At 37.1% G+C, this 20054-nt stretch overlaps 1 protein-coding gene across 1 annotated transcript; it reads right to left on the bottom strand.

Annotated features, from left to right (window-relative positions):
* Nucleotides 1-1462: 1462 nt before the first annotated feature.
* On the bottom strand, nucleotides 1463-4446 carry LOC108855876 (probable inactive receptor kinase At5g67200). Its single transcript, XM_018629799.2, has 2 exons — nucleotides 2737-4446; nucleotides 1463-2309 (listed from the first exon to the last, which is right to left on the bottom strand). The coding sequence occupies exons 1-2, from the start codon at nucleotides 4151-4153 to the stop codon at nucleotides 1693-1695; spliced, it is 2034 nt and encodes a 677-aa protein (XP_018485301.2). The 5' UTR covers nucleotides 4154-4446; the 3' UTR covers nucleotides 1463-1692.
* Between the last annotated feature and the right edge of the window lie 15608 nt (nucleotides 4447-20054).

Genomic DNA, 20054 nt, shown 5'->3' with positions numbered 1-20054 from the left:
GGTATGATTTTTGTTAAAACACTCTGAAATCTCATCTAAAATAGTGAGATTTGTATTTTTATTTTTATAAGTAAAAAACTCCCCTCAAACACTCTAGAAACACTTAAAGCACTTTAAAATCACTAACTTAATTTTTGTTCAATAACAGTGGATTTCAGAGTGTTTTATAAAATGTCAAGTTCAATAACACTGGATTTTAAAGTGTTTTTTAAAATTCATGTTTGAATAACAGTAGATTTGTCATTTTAATACAAATCACTTCAAACTCTTAGTTGAATACACCCCCCTTAAGATTGGTTCAGTTATGTATGATCTAATTATATTAAGAAATAACCAAACATATTTAAAGCCGGTATTGGTTAAGGTCAATTGGATCTGCGCATGTATGGTTTAATTTAAGTTGGTATGTTGCATTAGAAAAGAAGCGTGATATCCTAGTAACAATAATGAAAGAGGCCAAAATTTAAATGACAACTTCTATTAGTAGATAAAAATCAATCCCTAAATTAATAGATTAGATTGGGGCGCAAATTTTCTGACATTAATTCGTAAATATTTTCTATAATTAATCTGATTTGATTTATTAGTATAACCCTAAATCCGAATTATGTCGTATATAAATATGTAGCCTTGAACCCATTTCTTCATCACAATTTTCTTCCAGATTCATCATTACAAACACATTTAATCTTTCATTATGTAACATATAGTATTTGTGACTATGATTTTTACATTTCTAATACCTATATGCTATATAGATTAAAAGTTATAATCACTTTTAATTCATTCACTTTGCGCAGGATGTAGGTTATCACCTAGTTTTAATATAAAGCAGCAACAACAAAAAAAAAAAGAAAAAATTTAAAGTGTTGGATGTTCAAGTACAACATATGCATAAAAATTCAGTTATTGCATACTTTGGAGGTGGATTCTCTAGCAGTGGTTGTCATGGGATTAAAACGACAATTGCATCAATTGACCATGTCTTGCGATAGGTGTAATCAGTGGCAGATCTAGAGATTGTGAAGTCACAAAAGAGGGTGTCAAAATGATCATAGAAGCAATGACATGACATGTGATAAGCTAAGCAATGACATGACATGTGATAAGCTAATAAGCTGGAACTTGAAAGTAAGAAGATTGTAATTGAGAAATGCTAATTGTGCATCTTGGTTCTTAGACTTGTTTCTCTATAGATATTCAAGAGTGGGTGAGATTGCAAGTCTAACAAACTTGAGCTCTTCTTTGTAGTTCCTTTATGTTGATTAATATAGTGGTTGTGTTCTTATCAGTCTCCTGAGGTTGAAGAATTCACCATATATTGCTATGAATAAGAATGGTAAGAAAGAGTTGAATGGGAGGACGATGCCACACAACAACATTTCTTACCTAAATGCAGGAGGATATGACCCGTTTCATCTTCTGGATTTGCATTGTTATATTTATCTTTTCCAGTTCTGAATTTAAATTAAGACTTTATATTTAAGATAAATACATAGTTGAAATACATAATTCAAATTCCACTGGACTACTCATAGGAAGAAAACATCATCAAGACAAGTCAAAGTGATCAGGAATCGTGTGGCACTAATGTAAAACCGCCACTGTTAACTACCATAGTTTTAAAGATTAGTGAAAGACACGAAGAGAGAAAGCGACATATTAAGTTTCTTTTCTTAGAAAAAGTTGTCCTTATGAGCTGCCAGAATTAGTAGAGTCCATGACAAGTTCACACTCTTCCATTACAGCTGCTTCTTTAATCTCCTGCAACATCTTCAACACCTGCCACATCGTTGGCCTTTGTTCCGGCGATGCTAAGCTACAAGCAACCGCAACTTCCGTCAACATTCCGAATTTATCCCTGTCCTCTCTCCAGTTCCCATTTTTCTCACCTTCCTCTCTCACTTTCCTCACAAATTCCATCATCTCATCTAATGGTAAAACCGGAAGCTTCGAAGGTTGTTTCCCCGTCAAAAGCTCTAAAAGTAGGATCCCAAAGGAGTAAACATCGGCTTTAACGGATTGATAACTCAAACTCTTGTGTCGAGCTTCAGGGGCTTTATAAGCAATTGCATCCGCCTCTTCTTGGGCGTCATTTGATGTTAGAGGAGGGTTCGTTGCAAGGGCGACGAGACAGTAGTCGGAGATACAAGCTTCGAAGTCTGGTCCGAGAAGGACATTTGAGGATTTGAGGTTTCCGTGAACAAGCTGCCATGCTTGGTGGATGTAAGAGAGACCCTGAGCTACGTCTTCTGCTATCTTCAAACAAGATGTCCAGTGTAATGGCTTTGCCCTTGACGATTTTGTACCTACGCAAAAACATGATTTAAACTTTCAAACATAAGGTCCTTGTTGCTCAACTTTTACTAACTAAAACTCCATGAAATAATTCCTCTTGGTAGACATGGACTTATAAACAAAACCGAGTTAAATCAAAACAAAACCAAAAATGTGGTTTGTAATCTGATTGACTACATGATTTATTGTTTAGGATATTTTATATACTGAGGAGCAAGTTATTTAACTATAGATCATGGGTTAACGAGATGGGACGTACGATTAATAAATTCAATTCCATGTGGTCACTGACTGAGCAAAAGTAAAGACCTCGTAACTACTAATTTATTACAAGTACCAAACCAGGTGCTTGATGTCTTCAACGATAATCTACCAATCATTTATTATAAAAAGAATTTGGAAATGCGTAATCAGGTGTGTGAGGGTTTACGAGCATACCGTGGACGAGAGAAGAGAGACTGCCATTTGGCAAATAATCATAAATCAGCAGCCTTTCTTCCTTGGCCTGGAAATAAGCCCTGAGTGGGACCAGGTTCGGATGCCCTAATGCTCCAACTGATTCCATGTGTCTCTCAAACTTTTCCCTCCCTACGCCCGCCAATCTAATGGCATCTAGCCTCTTAACCGTCACGATCAAACGGCTGTCAAGCAACGCCTTATACGTGGTCCCCACCGTTCCTCTACCCAATAACTCAGCGGAAGCTGTCATTAGCTGGTCCATCGTGTACACGTGGGCCTCTCCCGCACAGAATACTAAGCTCCCACTCTTGGCCGCCTGTAGCTTCTTCACCTTCTCCTCCAGCTCACTCTCTTGCTCCATCTGTATCGCCGCCGCTACTTCCGCCGTCTCCGCCGCGTCGGACGCAACAACCGCCGTCGATTCTTTCCCTTTCTCTTTATCCTTATTGTCTCTCCGCCTCTTTACGGCGGCGATTAGACAACCCACGGAGATAAACAGAACAAGAGCGGCTAATAGAAACCCTAGAATCACCGCGAATCGCGAATGCTTGCTATGACTCGGCCGGGACAATCCCGCTCCTCTGAAATCGGCCATTTGGCCGTGCGGGAAAGGCGGTGGTGGCGGCGGCGCCTTTTCCGGCGGAGATAGATTGAAAAATTTGGACCTCGGGTTGCATTCTTTGTGAACGATCTCGCCGCAGAGGTTAGGGTTTTTGAGAAAAGAGGAAATGCCGAACCGTAACAGAACGGCGGTTACCGGTACAGCACCGGTTAAGTTGTTAACCGAAACATTGAAAGAATGAAGCGAGGATTGGTTTAGAGCAGGGACAGCTCCGTTAAACCGGTTTGAATCGAGTCGGAGGTAAATCAACCGGTCGGATAAGACTAAACCGTGAGGGATTGGACCGGTGAGGTTGTTGAATGAGAAATCAAGGGTTCTTAACCGGTGAAGCTCGAGAACCGAGAGAGGAAACGAACCGGAGAAGGAGTTGTGATCGAGAAATAGCGACTTGAGATTAACCAACCCGGATAAATCGGGTAAAGGTCCGGTTAAGGAGGTGTTCTTGAGACTGAGAACTCGGAGCTGGTCGAGTTTATTGACTGAGTCAGGAGCGAGTTGGCCTCCAAGATAGAGATCTTCTATAACCAAACGAACCACTTTGTTGCCGTAGCACGTAACACCCCACCATTGACAGAAGCTGGAGCTTTTGTTGCTGAAGAAACCAAGCTTGTCCCATAGATCAGCTTTGGATTTGAACAGCAAAAGAGAGTAAGCATCACGGTGATGAGATGCGGGTTTTGTGCTGTTTAAAGAAGAAGAAGAAGAAGAAGCAATGGCGGCGAAGAAGAAACAGTAGAAAAGGAACTGAGAAATGGGGAAGTTACAACGAAGCATTTTCTCTGAGTTGGGAATGGGTTAAAGAAGCATGTCAATAATAATGTATGAGATTACAATATCACAGACTTGATTTTGCTTTCTGTAGAAAAAATCTAGAGAGAGGTGAACGGAGCAGGAGGTACGTGACAAAAGGATGTAAGACACAAGAGACTAGCTGTCGGACTTGAAAGCTCAGAGTCACGTGAATACTGAAAAAGTAAGAAGATGCATAATAATTATTATTTATGGTTCAAACTTGTAAAAACTGTTGAACGAAGCAAAAGAATAATGACGGCATAGATCAAATATATTTAGTGCCGAATTTGCAGCAAGGACAGCATATCAAGCGATCTAACTATTGTTTTGTATCAAAGAAAGAATCTAACTACTGTAAAGATTAAATATATTATACTGTTTTTTAATTTGATTCTGGGTTTTAAATAGCGTGTGGCGAAAGGGGATCGAACTGATCTATTTCTAGCTCTTAAGTTATGTCATGCCATTGATAAAAATAGTAAAAAGAAAACAAAAACATCAATTCCATTGATAGTATAAAAGCTTAAAACCAAAAAAAAAACAATTCAAAAATACTAAAATCTAAAATAGCAGAACTAGAAAACCTTTAACTCTACATTATGATTCACAGTTTTGGTTGATAAGAAACTATAGTATATGAGTACATAGAACTAACCAGTAAAAAGAAAGAAGAACTAAGGTTGTGATTAGAGTGGAGAACAAAAAAGAAAGAAAGAGATGATGAAAAATTTAGGGGTTGTATTGTTGGAACTATTTTTTTAGCAATGTATTCATATGCTAAAAATAGAGTTAGTGTGAATGAGAAATGAAGGTATAATGTGTGTGATTTGAAAAATTTGTATAGAGTTATAAATATATACATTAGATATTTGGATTTGAGTTTTGATTTGTTAGTTGGACTTCATGTTCATTAACTTAATCTTATAAACCAAATAAATGTGATCTTTTATATTGATAAAATATAAAAAAAAATTCATTTAAAGTATATTATTTTGTTTGAATGAGTCAAATAATAATAATTATACTTTTTAATTTCTTGGTCAAAATGTCAAATGAATTCACATAATAATGACAAGAAATAAAGACTTCATTAGTTCACCATGGGAGGTTTCATTTTATGTTGAAAAATGAAACGTGTGCTTCTCAATATTTTCTATATAAAGCCTCGTGGCAATGTAGAAATGAAGACGCATCAAATACCAAAAGAAAAACCACATTCTCCTATATTGAATAGTCATGTTAGTATTTTTTATTTTGTGTATGAGAGTACAACACAAAACCAGTTTCGTCAGGCTTCTGATAGAGTGACGCAAATTCAGAAGATTGTTTGCAGTTGTATCTTGGGACTCATTACGTTATCGAACCGTCGCACTACGGGACGTATTTTGAGTTAAGGAAAGAGATAATATCTCGCCTCTGCAGTTGTATCATCCTTTTCTTACTCTTTGGTATAGTTTTATCATTTTTATTCTTTACAATAATCCGTAGTTTATAAAATACGGTTCTATCAGTCTTAACTCAAAAAATCCGTTTATTGTTTTGCACTAACCGGACTGATTATTGTAAAAAGTATTTTTTGTAAGAACAAGTTGATCGATTCTCGGGAAAAGATGCCGGAATCAGATCTATAGGATTATTTAAAAATAATCATTCTTCAATCGATTCTTTAAATTTTTGTTTGTATTATTATACTAACAAAACTGATTATTTTGTGAAGTGTTTTGTCATGAAAACAAGAATTGAAGATTTCATGGTGATAAATAATCTGTTCATTCCATCAGATTATTTTTGTTGATGATTTTTATGGGGATTAAAATCATTAATTGATGGATCAAGTGGTTACAATCATTTTTTTTAATATTAGTCAAAAATGTGATATCGCTTTGACTTGGTAAATGATAATTATTTTGCTTTAATTATCAAGAATGGTTTAACGTTTTTGATTTCTTTTCAGATTTTGGGATAACTTAATTTAGTTATTAAGCATATGTTGACCATGAGAAAAGAAAAATGATTCAAGTTTCAAAAATATGGTGAAACCATAATCATAAATAACATTTTGATTCTTAAGGGATCATGTTATATGAATGGAAATGAATTTTTGTGAGTCTGACGCTCCAAATAAAATTTGGGAGAGGTCTGCCACATATAAATCATTTGCCATAAGAAATAAAATGTTTGTTGATATTGATCAAAACATTTGTATTTCGTCAATGCTTAAATGCACCTTTTAAAAAGGTTGACCATGCAAAACCAATGAGAATTTTCAGACCAATATGACTGAAACTGACAATGTGTATTATAGTTTCTAAAGTCAATATATTTGAGAATAACCATATAAAATGGTGGTTTTGATGGTACAAATAATATCATATAATGATATGTATATTTACTATAAAGCAAAAATATATTTTGAAAAAAAAAATTCAAAATATATACAAGTTGGATTTCTAAATCAACTTGAGAGAACTATGAAAATAGTTGTATCTAAAATGTGAGTTTCCGAGAATGAAAAACATTCTAAAGCAAATTATAACAATTTTTGAAATTGTTTTTATTATTCATATAAATCTAAAGGAGTTGTAGATTAACTTTCTAAACTCTTAAGAGATGTTAAATGTAAATATGCATGGTTTTGAGTTATCTCAAGAAATATGGGGGAAGCTTTGCTTACCATATAAAGTCATTGGCAAGAGACCAAATGAACTTAGAGATATTTATCAAACTATGATTTAAGAAAAAAAACTAGTGCCATACACTGAGTTTTGTGTATAATGGTTAATTGTATCTTGAAAAAAAAAAGATGACAAAAATCATTAGACAATTGATCTCGACTAATCTCAATATATTATGTTCAATGTGATGACAACCTAGGATCCTGTCATTAAAGGTGTGTCATGAGATCAAATTGTAATATCATCAAGAGGAATGGGTTTAGCCTATGAACTAAGATGAGGTTTGGCGGTAACTCTACTTATCAGATTGGAGATCCCAAGAAATAGGTTCAAGGAGACAACTAAGTCAAACTAAATCTGCCCAAAGCACTGTAAGACTTCGGTCTATACCCAGTTCCTATGATGATTAAACAGTGCTACATGTAAGGAATAGAGGATAATCATTTGCTTTTAATGATTTGTGCCAATTGTTTTGAGATATGAATGGAGTAGTACATGATATTCCTCTAAACAAAGCCAATGGCAAATCACCTTGTGAGTGTGAAATGAGGTCGTTTCTAGGAGAATAAAATGGCTATATTCTCTAAAGTTCACTCATGATTAGCAGGAATGTTCACGGCCAAAATGAACACAATAGAAAAATTAGTTTTGTGAGAGAATGAAACTGTGTTTTGGTTATTGTCTAGGTTTACACCAAAGCCCGGGAGGTTCAAGACATCATGGCCACCTCCTGGCCGAGTAAATCCGATAGCTATTAACAATGACTGATTCAAGGCTGAAAAATTGCTACCAACTCATCATGCAGTGAATTTCTCGTTTGTACTCTCAAAAGTTCTTAGTTGAGTCTTGTTGAGTCTTGTCGAGTCTTGTCTAGGAAGTCAAGTCTGTCGAGTCGTCTAGTGTCTAGAAGCATTTCTATTCATGTGGGGGATTGTTGGAACTATTTTTTAGCAATGTATTCATATGCTAAAAATAGAGTTAGTGTGAATGAGAAATGGAGGTCTAATGTGTGTGATTTGAGAAACTTGTATAAAGTTATAAATATACACATTAGATATTTGGATTTGGGTTTTGATTTGTTAGTTGGACTTCATGTTCATTAACTTAATCTTATAAACTAAATAAATGTGATCTTTTATATTGATAAAATATAAAAAAGAAATCTATTTAAAGTATATTATTTTGTTTGAATGAGTCAAATAACAATAATTATACTTTTTAATTTCTTGGTCAAAATGTGAAATGAATTCACATAATAATGACAAGAAATAAAGACTCCATTGGTGCACCATGGGAGGTTTTATTTTATGTTGTAAAATGAAACTTGTGCTTCTCATTATTTTCTATATAAAGCCTCATGGCAATGTAGAAATGAAGACACATCAAATACCAAAAGAAAAACCACATTCTCCTATATTGAATAGTCATGTTAGTATTTTTTATTTTGTGTCTGAGAGTACAACACAAAACCAGTTTCGCCAGACTTCTGATAGAGTGACGCAAATTCAGAAGATTGTTTGCAGTTGTATCATGGGACTCATTACGTTATCGAACCGTCGCACTACGGGACGTATTTGAGTTAAGGAAAGAGATAATATCTCGCCTTTGCAGTTGTATCATCATTTTCTTACTCTTTGGTATAGTTTTATCATTTTTATTCTTTATAATATTCAGTAATCCGTAGTTTATAAAATACAGTTCTATCATGTATAACTATAATATAGTAGACTAGATTAGGGTTTGCCTATAGAGTATATTAGATGGCACAACTTATGTATTTACCAAAGCTGGTTTAGTAACCTAGATATGTAAAAACAAGAAGAATCAATGGGGCATTGCTAGAGGAGCCTTAGAACTAATATTAATGCGCTCAATAGCGCGTGTCATGTGTGCCTCGCATGCTTTTGCAGTGGTAATGCGATGAGTACACCGCTATACTTCGCCAAACACCATGGCGAGAGAAGACATTGCTTTTTAAAACCAAGATTTTATTTTAATGATTATAACAGTTTGTTTATGGTTACTGAGACTTGAGAATTAAGTTGATACTATTTCACATACACATAGAACTAGAGAAGGTAATTGTGGACCTGAACTGTGGGTCTGGCCAAGTAAAGTTTGAGTTGGGAAGGGTTCGGTCAGGCATAATCCATGTCCTTGTTATAGTGGACCTTACCGGACTACTAATGCGGGATTGGGGTTTGGCTTTTTCGCGGTTTGCGGGACGGATCCAAGATTTTTTTTTCACTCTATCTCTTCAACAGATAAAAAAACACAAAATGACATTTCAGAGGCGATAAGTCTTTCAGACTTCTCTTCCTCATCGATCCACCACAACAACTTATTTCCTTCTTTCCCTTCGCTCTATGCATGTTCTTCATCTTTTCGTTTGATTAAGGAATCACCTTCATGTTGTTTCTTTCCTTTTGAGCTTTGACTCATGATATGGCCTTGGAAGGTTGTCTACTCCTTGGATCACTTGAAGGTATGTGAAACGGTTTGATGGACTTCACTGAAGAACTATGGACTGTTCCAAAGTTTTTTGCTACTTTTAAGGCTCATGTTCACCCTGTTTAATGCCTTAGATGATCACTGATAGAGTTTCCTCTCTTTGTGAAAATGTGTTCACTAAGAACGATGATAAAAATATCTTTTTTTTTTAAATGAATGTTAAATTTATTCATAAAAAAAACCATTATTACATCAAAGTGTAGCTTTCATATGGACAAAACAGAACCATATAAACAAAGAAACTAAGCTTTTACCAACTACTTCATATCCGGGTACTAAACCAAAATTGTAACCCTGTTTCCCAACTCTTCAGTCCTCTTGCTTTCAAAATACTCAGCTTGTTTCTTATACCTTTATCCACCATTCTCATTACCGCAATAATAGGAAGTGGTTTCTCTTCGTGCTTAATTCTATTCCTTTCCCTCCAGATAGCATAAATTGTTGCCTGCATCGCATAGCGTAGACAGAACCTTCTCTTATTTTCCATTCTCACATCCGAGACCATGGTTAATATTTCCGACCAGACATTAGTGAACTCCTCCAGAAGAATGCCTTTAGTGAGATGCTCCCAAATCTTTAGAGAATAGTCACACTCAAAGAATAAGTGGCTTCTAGTCTCCGGCATTCTTTTACATAGAACACAAGTAACATCAGCTAATGGATCCCATATAGAGATTCTATCCATGGTTGACAACCTGTCTCTCACAGCTAACCAAACCACAAATGCATATTTTGGTGTCGCCTGAGAGAACCAAACGCTACTCGACCAACTGCAAATCTCACCTGATGACCTCAATAACATCCAAGTTTCTTGAGTAGAAAAACTCTGTTTGTAGCCAGAGCTACGCTTCCATAAGTTTATGTCCTCAACATCATTGCTCAGCTTCTCCTTTACCAACTCCAACTCATCCTCAATATCATTTTACAGCATAGATCGATATCTTCTTCTTCTTCTTAACCTCCTAAGCGCTTCCTTAACCGTAGCTTCTCTCTTTATACCCATGTCAATGATACCTCTCTCCCACAGAACAGAAATGAGCACTCCTCTATCAGACCAATTGTCGTACCAAAAAGAAGTCTGCCTCCCATTGCCTAATTCTTTTTTATGAAACCTTCTTGCTATGTCTCTCATCTTTAACAACTTCCTCCACATCCAAGAACCCACCTGGGTTTTCTCACTAATCTCCCAAAAATTCTTCTGTTTTAAAAGATTACTCTTAATCCACTTACCCCAAAGAGAAGTTCCCGACATCAGACGCCATATGAGCTTTAGTACATTAACTCGATTGACAACTTTGAGGTCTCTTACACCCAATCCTCCTTCCTTCTTTTCCTGACAGACAGTTTTCCACGCTACTTTAGCACCCGTGGTTCTCAACTCCGGACCTGTCCATAGGAAAGCTCCACAGATACTATCAATTTCTTGAATGCATTTACTAGGAAGAAGGTAGACCGAGCTCCAAAAATTCACAAGACTCATTATCACAACTTTGATCAGTTGTAATCTTCCCGCATACGAGAGAAATCTACTCGTCCATGTGCTGATCCTTCCTCTGATCTTCTCCACTAATTGAAAGTAGTCTTGCTGCCTCATAGATTTAGTCATCAGGGGTAATCCCAAATAGCGAACTGGTAAGTCCCCTTTTGCAAACGGAAAATTTGATAAGATTATGTTCTCTTCCCCAGCTTCCACACCCGCCAAGTATAATGTAGATTTCTCAATGCTTATCCTCAAACCCGACCACTCAGCAAATTTATCAAACACCGATAATGCACCTTGAACAGATTCCTTTGAACCCTCCACGAAAATCATCAAATCATCCGCAAAACACAAATGGGTGAGTGCAAGCGACTTACATCGAGGATGATACTTAAACTCCTTCAGTTCTGCTGCTCTATCTATCTTTTGTGATAGTACATTCATGCACAATACAAAAAGATAAGGAGAGAGTGAACATCCTTGTCTCAATCCTCTGGAGCTTTGGAAATAACCAGCCAAGTCACCATTTACTTGCACTGAAAAGGAGGGAGAAGAGATGCATAAACTGATCAGACTGATAAACTTCTTCGGAATACCCAATGCCTCTAAGCTCTGCAAGACAAAAGGCCATTGAACTGAATCAAAAGCCTTTGAAATATCAATCTTCATCACTCCTCTAGGCGTTACTGTATCTTTGTGATAGTCTTTCACCAGTTCTGACGCTAGCAATACATTCTCCATCAACAAACGCCCCTTGATAAATGCCGTTTGATTCTCAGATATAATCCCCGGTAAGATCCTCTTCAGTCGGTTTGCTAGAATTTTTGAAACCACTTTATACAACACATTGCAGCAAGCTATTGGCCTGAAGTCTTTCATCTCCATGGAGTCCACCTTCTTGGGAACTAAAGCAAGTATAGTAGAATTCACACCTTTAGGCAGAAACCCATATCTGAAGACTGACTGAACTGCTACAATAAAATCACTCCCAATCACAGACCAAGCAGCTCGAAAGAATTCGCATGGATAACCGTCAGGACCTGGAGATTTATGAGAAGGCATTGAGAACAACACCTTCCTGATTTCCTCTTCTGTTACCTCTGCTTCCAGATACCTCCCATCTTCCTCTGAGCATCGATATTTCAGTAGCTCTTTTAGCTCTTCCACTGATGTACCTTTGTACTAATCTGGGCGCTGATTTAAGAACTCTGAGAAGTGCCTTTCTGCTTCCTTTTTTATCTCCTCATGAGTAGTACATCTTTCCCCACTAGCTCCTCTTATTTCTCTGATAGCATTCTGTGCTTTACGAGCTCTGATAGAGTTATGGAACGTCTTGTTGTTTAAATCCCCTACCTCCAACCAGTGCAGTTTAGCCTTCTGTTTTAGATGATCTTCCTCTAACCCTGCCACATGAAGCCAATTCTCATAAGCTACTGCTTCTTCTTGAACACTATCTTCAGTAGGTTTGAGCCAAAGTGTTATTCTGCTTCTCACACAGGTTTTCATAAGCTTCTTGAGCTCTCTTCGTTAAGTTGCCCAATTTCTCTCTACCAAGCTCTCGAATTAGTGGCTTTAGATTCTTCAATTTCTTTGAGAACCTAAACATTGCCGAAGTTGAATGGAACAAAACTTCAGTCGATTCCCAATACTCTTTTAGCATAGGAATGAAGCTCGGTAAACTGCCTATAACATTCACATACTTGAAAGGCTTCCTTATTTTCTCACTTGGCGGCATCAACTGAATTTTGCATCTCAGATGATCTGAACAACCTCCTGGCTCAAACACAGCATAACCATTTGGAAACTTGCTTAGAGCACTGCTATTCATCACAACTCTGTCCAGCTTCTTACAAATCACTCCTTCCACTCTTTTATTACACCAAGTGTAAAGTGGACCTTGATAACCCATATCAGAAAGATTACATTGCAGTACCATCCTCTGAAAATCTCTCATTCCACTTGGAACCTCCCCAGATTTGAGAAAACAGAACTCTCATCTCCTACTAATATTTCATTGTAATCACCCATTAACATCCAAGCTTTATCCTTAAACATAGGTGAAGCATGATGGTCACATAGATCTCTCCATAGAACCTTCCTCTCCTCAACTACATTACTAGCATATATAAACGTGCAGAAGAACTCCTCATTCTGCATCTCCACTAAGCAAGTGATGAGTTGATCAGTCTTATATACCGGAGTCATGCGAACAGACTCTCTCCATACAAGCCAAATCCTCCCACCTTGACTATGTTCATAGTTTGTCATTGCTGACCAACCACTGAAAAAACTGACTTAAGAATTCTCTCCGCTTTACTTTCCTTCACCCTTGTTTCTATTACACACCCAAACTTCATATCATTACTACGAACCCACTCTTTAATCACGGAATGCTTCAATAACTTGTTAAATCCGCGCACATTCCAAAAGAACCCAGCCATATTAGTTATTGCGACGAGAAGACCTTTTACTCGCTGGATTTTCATCCTGAGCTTTAGCCTTCTGTCCCTTCTTTCTTCCTCTCTGACCCACTGCCTTATTCTTCCCTCTACTGTGTTCCAACAGACCATCTTCTATCTTATCTTCCTCCAATACTACCATTTCCTCTCCCAAACTTACTTATTTTATCTCTTCTTCGCATAAACCTTCTACTATATCCTCCTCTTCCTCCATACTTCCAACATCAATCCCCACAACATCTTTTACAACTGCCATCTCTCCTTCCTCTTCTTCATTTGTACTTAGGACCGTAAATTTTGATGCTGAAATTTGTATCTCCGCTTCCTTGCTCTTTGGCGTGCTCGGTTGAGATCTACCAGACTTCCCCTGAGGAACCTGGAACCATCTCTCTTTACTATGATTCACCTTACCTTCACTTCTATCTTTCTCATCTTCCTCCAACATAGGAACCTCACTCAACACTTCTGTATTAGCTTCCCCATTTTTCACCTCCTTAACCTTTGACTTTGAACCTGAATCGACTTCTTTCCCTTTGTCTTTCCTCTTCTTATCACACATTTTTTCCACATGTCCCCATTTATCACATTGCTTGCACCTAGAAGGAAGCCATGGGTAGTGAAAGTCTACCGTGAACTCCTTGCCCTTGCTTGTAAAATTCATCTCCTTCGGTAAAGCTTTCGACACATCCACTTTCACAAAGATCTTAGCAACTTCAAAGCTTGTACATGCTAGTGTTTCCGGGTGGAGTTTCACAGGTAGCCCCACAGGACTAGCTAGCAGACTCAGCCCCTCCCAAGAGAACATGTGCAGTGGAACCTTTGTTAGATGAATCCACATAGGAATTGATTCATCCTCCTGCTCTTCCTCTTCAGCTCTTGGCTTCCATTTTGTGACAATCATCGACACCCCCACTATATTCCACATACCACGCCTGAGTATCTTCTCTCGAGCTTTTGGATCTGATACTCTGAATGTCATCGTCGTATCGTTAACTTCAAACACCTCCACCTTCGCTGAGAGATCTCCGTACTTCCAGATTTTGTTTAACACCATGTGTACTCTGCGACGTGAGGAGCTCGATCTAAGAATTTACCGATTACAAAGTCTTCCCATAACGGAGTCGATTCTGTGATTACCTCCTCCGGAATCTCCACCGTTTGTTTCCCCCCAATCTCCCGTATTTCAACCTCGTACTTCTTCAATGATTTCTTATCCTTCGCTGCCGATACCCAACTTTGTCTCGATTTGTATCTCCACCACTTCCTCGACCTTTTCCCCCAAGTCACCTACCGGAGGAACCAGCAAATCCGGTAGATCCGCCGTCGTCATCGGACCAGAAAACCCAAAGTCGCAGTCGCTTTTCAGATCGCCTATTTTCTCTCTTTCAAAACAATGCGTTTCTTTCTGACTCTGATAAAAAGATCTTCTCATAGACAATTTGATTGAGCCAAAGCTTAAGTTTATTGATAAAATGGTTAATGATACATGGAGCTTTGGTTTAACATAAATAAGAAAGCAAAAGAGAAATCCTAAGCTAGAAAAAACCCTAAACCAAAACCGAGTCAGTTTAGTGAAAACCATATCCTTATTATATTGCTAATTGGTTTATAAGATAACCAAACTTAATCCTAAATGATTTACAGTTAATAAAAGCTCAAATACATTAAAATTAAAATCCTTAGACAAATAAAACCTGGCTAGATTCAAGATAGGTCATGGTAGACGATCATTTATTTCCATGGGCCGGTTACACCCTTTTTTACTATGTCTTCATTGGGCTTGTTCCATGTCAATTCAGGCTCAAACAAGTTGCTCCTTAAGCTCATTAGGATTATGAAAATGCTCTTAATGTTTTATTTTCAGATCTGGTTCTTCATCTTCTATTTCTATTCATTTTTCGGCTCTGTCGGTTTGACCGGTCCATTTCTTGATCATACCAGATCACCCATTTCATTTCCTGTCCAACTAACTTCCTCCCATCCATTTCATGGCCAATCAAATTTCATACTATTCGTCCATGTTGTCTCATAGTCATTCCAACTTTGATAAAAGCCTTATCAAGGCCCATAACCTTCTCTTAGTCTAGTACCTCATGAACCATACCAACAAGCTCTCCAGTAAATCCATTAGACTATACTTGAACCCATTTCAGCCCACTAGGACATGCTAGAGTCCAGTGTCTATCTGGTTCTTCCTTGATCTCTAATCCCTTGAAGTTGAGTCTGACCAATGCTGCATCAGCTTACGAACAACGAGTCTTTTGAGTTTAGATCGAACATCCATATCTCAGGTAAGGAAAGATTAAACAGATTTGTGGGATTTTTGCTATTTATTTTCGATATAATGTTTCGAGCTTAACTAGTTACTTTCAGTTATATGATATGTACATTGATTATCTATTTATTGATAATTAACTATAAAATGAGTTGTTTAGTCTTGCTTGATATTGTATTTCGAGAAAAAATCTTGAGTTGGCCTGTTTTTTTATATTTTTTTCTTATACATCTAATATATTTTTTATATTGACATGTAATGAATCAGGACTTTCCTTATGGTACCAAAGACTATGAGCATGGACTTTCATTGAAATATATACATTGGTTTGAACTTGTTAAATTTTAACATTTGATGTGTAGAGAATCAAATACTTAAATTCACAAATACTGTTCAAATAGATACTGTTTACTACTTACATTTTTCATTCATTTACGTTCGTTGATTTACTATTATAATGTTAGGTTTAAGACCCATGCACCAAGTTTACATTATGTACTCGTTGAACTAAGGGAATCAACAACTTAACATCTTACATGTACGAGTGTACTGAATGGAAACATCTACACAAGCTTAGAAAGGAAACAAGAGGTTCGTCCCGCAGGCTGTCCTGCTAAAACCCATGCAATATGCAAGTCGGGACTGGTCATAGCTTCCAGGGACCGTGTTGCGGTCACCGAAGCTGAGGTTTCCTTGGTGGGCAAAGGTCCAACAACAAGGGGGTGGATTAAGAGAAGGTTTTTACTTAAGCTGTCCAAGAGATTATGGATCAAGATTAGCCGGCCAAGTGAAGAACCAAGATCAACCAGGTTCAGTCAAGATTGAAGTTTCAAGCCGGTCCAATCCACTTCTCAGCCTTTGGCCAGACTAAAACCGAACTTACTATTACCATCAAAGCCAATCAATCAAGCTGCTCTAGTTTAATCACCAAGCCCGAGGGTTAATTCAATTAAACCAAGTCTGACCAGGTAAGATTTCTTTATGATTTCTAACTGATTTATTGTTTTTGATTTGTTTATTTATCCTTTTATTTTCCAAAAAACACTGACATTTTGTTTGCCCATTTTGAGTCTAATAATTCAAGGCCTTTTGATTAGCCTTTGCTTTAGAGTCCAAGAGAGTCTTTGTCGATTTTCTTCAAGTCCCCTAGAAGGGCAAACCACATCGGGTACTATATGAACAACTTATAAGTGGAATTGTTTCTTTACCTTTGATTATTAATATATGAGCCAGTTTGCCCCCAGTAAACATAAGCCTTTCATCGTGTGTGTGAAGCAGCCTTGAGAGCAAACATTTGTCTTATCAAGTTTTCGATCCATAAAAACTTGTGGCGACCTCGATCCATCTACCATCCATCGACCGTTCTTGAGAGAGATACACATTCAGAAAGACCGGTTCCATCATCCATCCATTGATCCTTGTTGAGAGAGATACACATACAACAACATCGATCCCTTCTCCATTTATCTATCCTTCCGCTTGTTTTCTTATCATTCACATAGCATCTCATATCGACCATCTAATCCTATCCGACCATCATTCAAATCATAATCATATTGTTTTCTGTTTGCCTTTTAAAGATCATAAGAAAACTCATAAAATTCTATTTACGTGTTTTCAGGTTTCAAATTGGTTCTAAATCATCATCCTACCACTCGCCCATACCACTCTGATCTCACTCAAATTACACCAAGGAGTTAATTACTCTCTCAAATGAGAGGAACAATTGTAATACTTAAGGATCGAGTCCATAGAGAGCTAGGGAACACAGTAAGTCCTAATAAGCAGTGATTAAGCTAGGTCGAATATGATTAAAAGAAACAAGAAATGGTGAACAAGGTAGTTGTTCGATTGAATGGATTGAGGTTAAGACAATAATAATAAAGAGTTAAGCTTAGGGTTTCTATTCAGGTAATCCGGATTATAGAGATACATATACTAAGCAACATGAAAGATATATAAGAACTCAACAAAGGCAATAGTCGATCAACTTCTGTTTGTTTAAACTATTTGTTGTCTAGATCTTCAGACATAAACTTCCGTTTGTTGATCTGAAGAAAGTGTCGATCAATGATTCAATAGGAATATCGATCAATACACCTTTCGAGCCCACGATCGATTAATCTATAGGATTATCGATCGATGGTCTTCTAGAAAGCTTTAAGATCGGGTTGAATAATGTCCACTAGGCTTCCAAGATTAACTTATGTTTGTTCCTAGAAATCCTAGCAATCCTAGCTCAGAGAATCTATTCTGGTAGAAGACCAAGCCGTCGTTTGCGCCTAACTATCCTATTATCAGGGTTCTAGTTAGCTACTCTAGAACACAAGCATTAAACACAATTCTCAAATCTTGAACATCTCTAGAAACTTAGGAATTCTATAGTTTGGGATAATCCTTCATAACTTATTTGAATCCTAAACATAACAAGGTGAATTACTCAGACATAGCTAAGTAAAACATAACAATGAATAAATAAAATTGCATAAATAGATAGATAGAAATCTGGAGTTCCAAGACAATCTCTGAAGGAGTCTGCTCTTCTCTCCAACTCTAAACCTAAATCCTTTTGCTGTGAAAATAAGAAGTATGAAAGCGTGTGTTGCCTAATACAATGCATATCACTTAAATATTAGGTTAAAACTCGTCAATAGGCATTCTTGTAATTTGGTGGAGACTTGGGCTTCAGGTCGGCTGTGACCAAACTGGGCTTGTGCGCGTTCGTCATCGATTGATGGCACAATGTGTGCATTGATCGATTATTATCTCTCAATGTCTACCCAAATGTGTTGGTCGATGGTCAGCTCGGGTGAAATCTCTAAAATACTCTGAAATGCTCCAAAATCACCATCTTACTCAAAATGACTCCTAAACCTATAAACATACTAAATAGACTCCAAAACATAATAATTATATCTAAAACCATTTATATACCATGGTTAAAAATGAATAAATTCCATGGTATATCAACTTGCTCAGACTTAACTTTTTACTTGTCCTCAAACAAAACAAAATGTTAGTCTCTCTGAAAGAGGTTTGAAAACAGTAGGGACTCACAATATTTAAAAACTCATAATCGCCCTATCAAATAACTCCTAACTACAGAAACACATTATACCATATCATAGTATAGCAACCAAATTCATCTAGCCAGCAACTTAGCAAATCATATTTGACAATCCTCTCTACTAACCTCATTTCTTTCATAAATAAAAGTGCAGCCTTTACCTTGGGAGTATCGATCAACATACATTTGGATTCTTACTCAAGCAAGTTTCTGAACACACATCTAGTCTTCTCTGATCCTTTTCTTCCCTATTTTCTCTCTTCTCTGAATCTTTATTAGTTTCAATTTCAATGAATGTTAGATGCTGATACATGCCATCTTGTTCATCTTATTGACTTGTCTACTTTTGTAGCTCTATTTTTGTCAAAGTGTGGCGAATAATGGGGTCATAGGAGACACTCATACCCTTTGTTTCCATAGTGTGTGATCATTCCTTTTAGCCTTAGAATAATGGGGTCGTAAGAGACACACCTACCCCTCTGCCTCATCCAGGAAATTATTTCAATCTTTTATATCTTAAGATGCCGAAGAGAGAGAGAGAGAGAGAGAGAAGAGAACCAGAACACACAGACTTTTACCTTCCAGACTTGCAGGAGGATTCATGTCCATTGTATACCAAGCCTCAAGACAAGCGATTGAGTCAAATTAGGTTGGAGGTCAGCTTTGGTTCCTTCAAACAATCACAGCAAGTGTGAACATAGTTGACAGATCGAACCACATTAGTATCATTAGTACATTCTACAATCAGTAAGTCTAAAAATATTGCTTACGAGTTAAAATTGAAAAGTTCATCGTCCCCTTCTTGACTAAATAAAAACTTTTTGAAAACATTTTAATAAGATTCATGAACAAACTAAATATCGCTAAACCTCTCCCATACTTAAATTACACTGTTCCTAGTGTAAATCTAGTCGGAGTTATGGTGAGAAATAAATCACAAGTACTGAATTGAATAAGTAAGAACGATATACCTGACAGGAATGAATGTCGATCGATGGGTAGCTGTGTCCGCCGATCGTGGGTGGTCTTGAAGTGTCGATCGATATCAACCTAGTCTCGTTGGTCGATGTGCTTGGGAATCGTCTTGGCGGATATTTTTTTGACCTGCAATATAATAAAAACGAAAATAAATACTAGTGTATAATAAAAATGAAACGAAGTTACATAATAGTGAGTTGTCTCGCACTCAACGCTTTGTTATAGTCATTTACCTTGACTTTGGTGGGTAGATTGGCTAGTTTTGGGAAAAGCAGCTACTTGTTGGGAAACAAGTATCCACATTGTCTCTACCAAATAAAAACAATGCATCAAATTATATTTTCTAATTGTTACCTCTTCCGCTGGCCTTCCGTCCTCTTCGTTCACAATCTCTTTTCTTACTTCTCCCACACCAACATCATCATCACTTTCACCAGC

Source organism: Raphanus sativus, chromosome 4 (assembly GCF_000801105.2).
Source record: "Raphanus sativus cultivar WK10039 chromosome 4, ASM80110v3, whole genome shotgun sequence".
NCBI lineage: Eukaryota > Viridiplantae > Streptophyta > Magnoliopsida > Brassicales > Brassicaceae > Raphanus > Raphanus sativus.
This window is presented reverse-complemented; position numbering and strand designations above follow the sequence as displayed.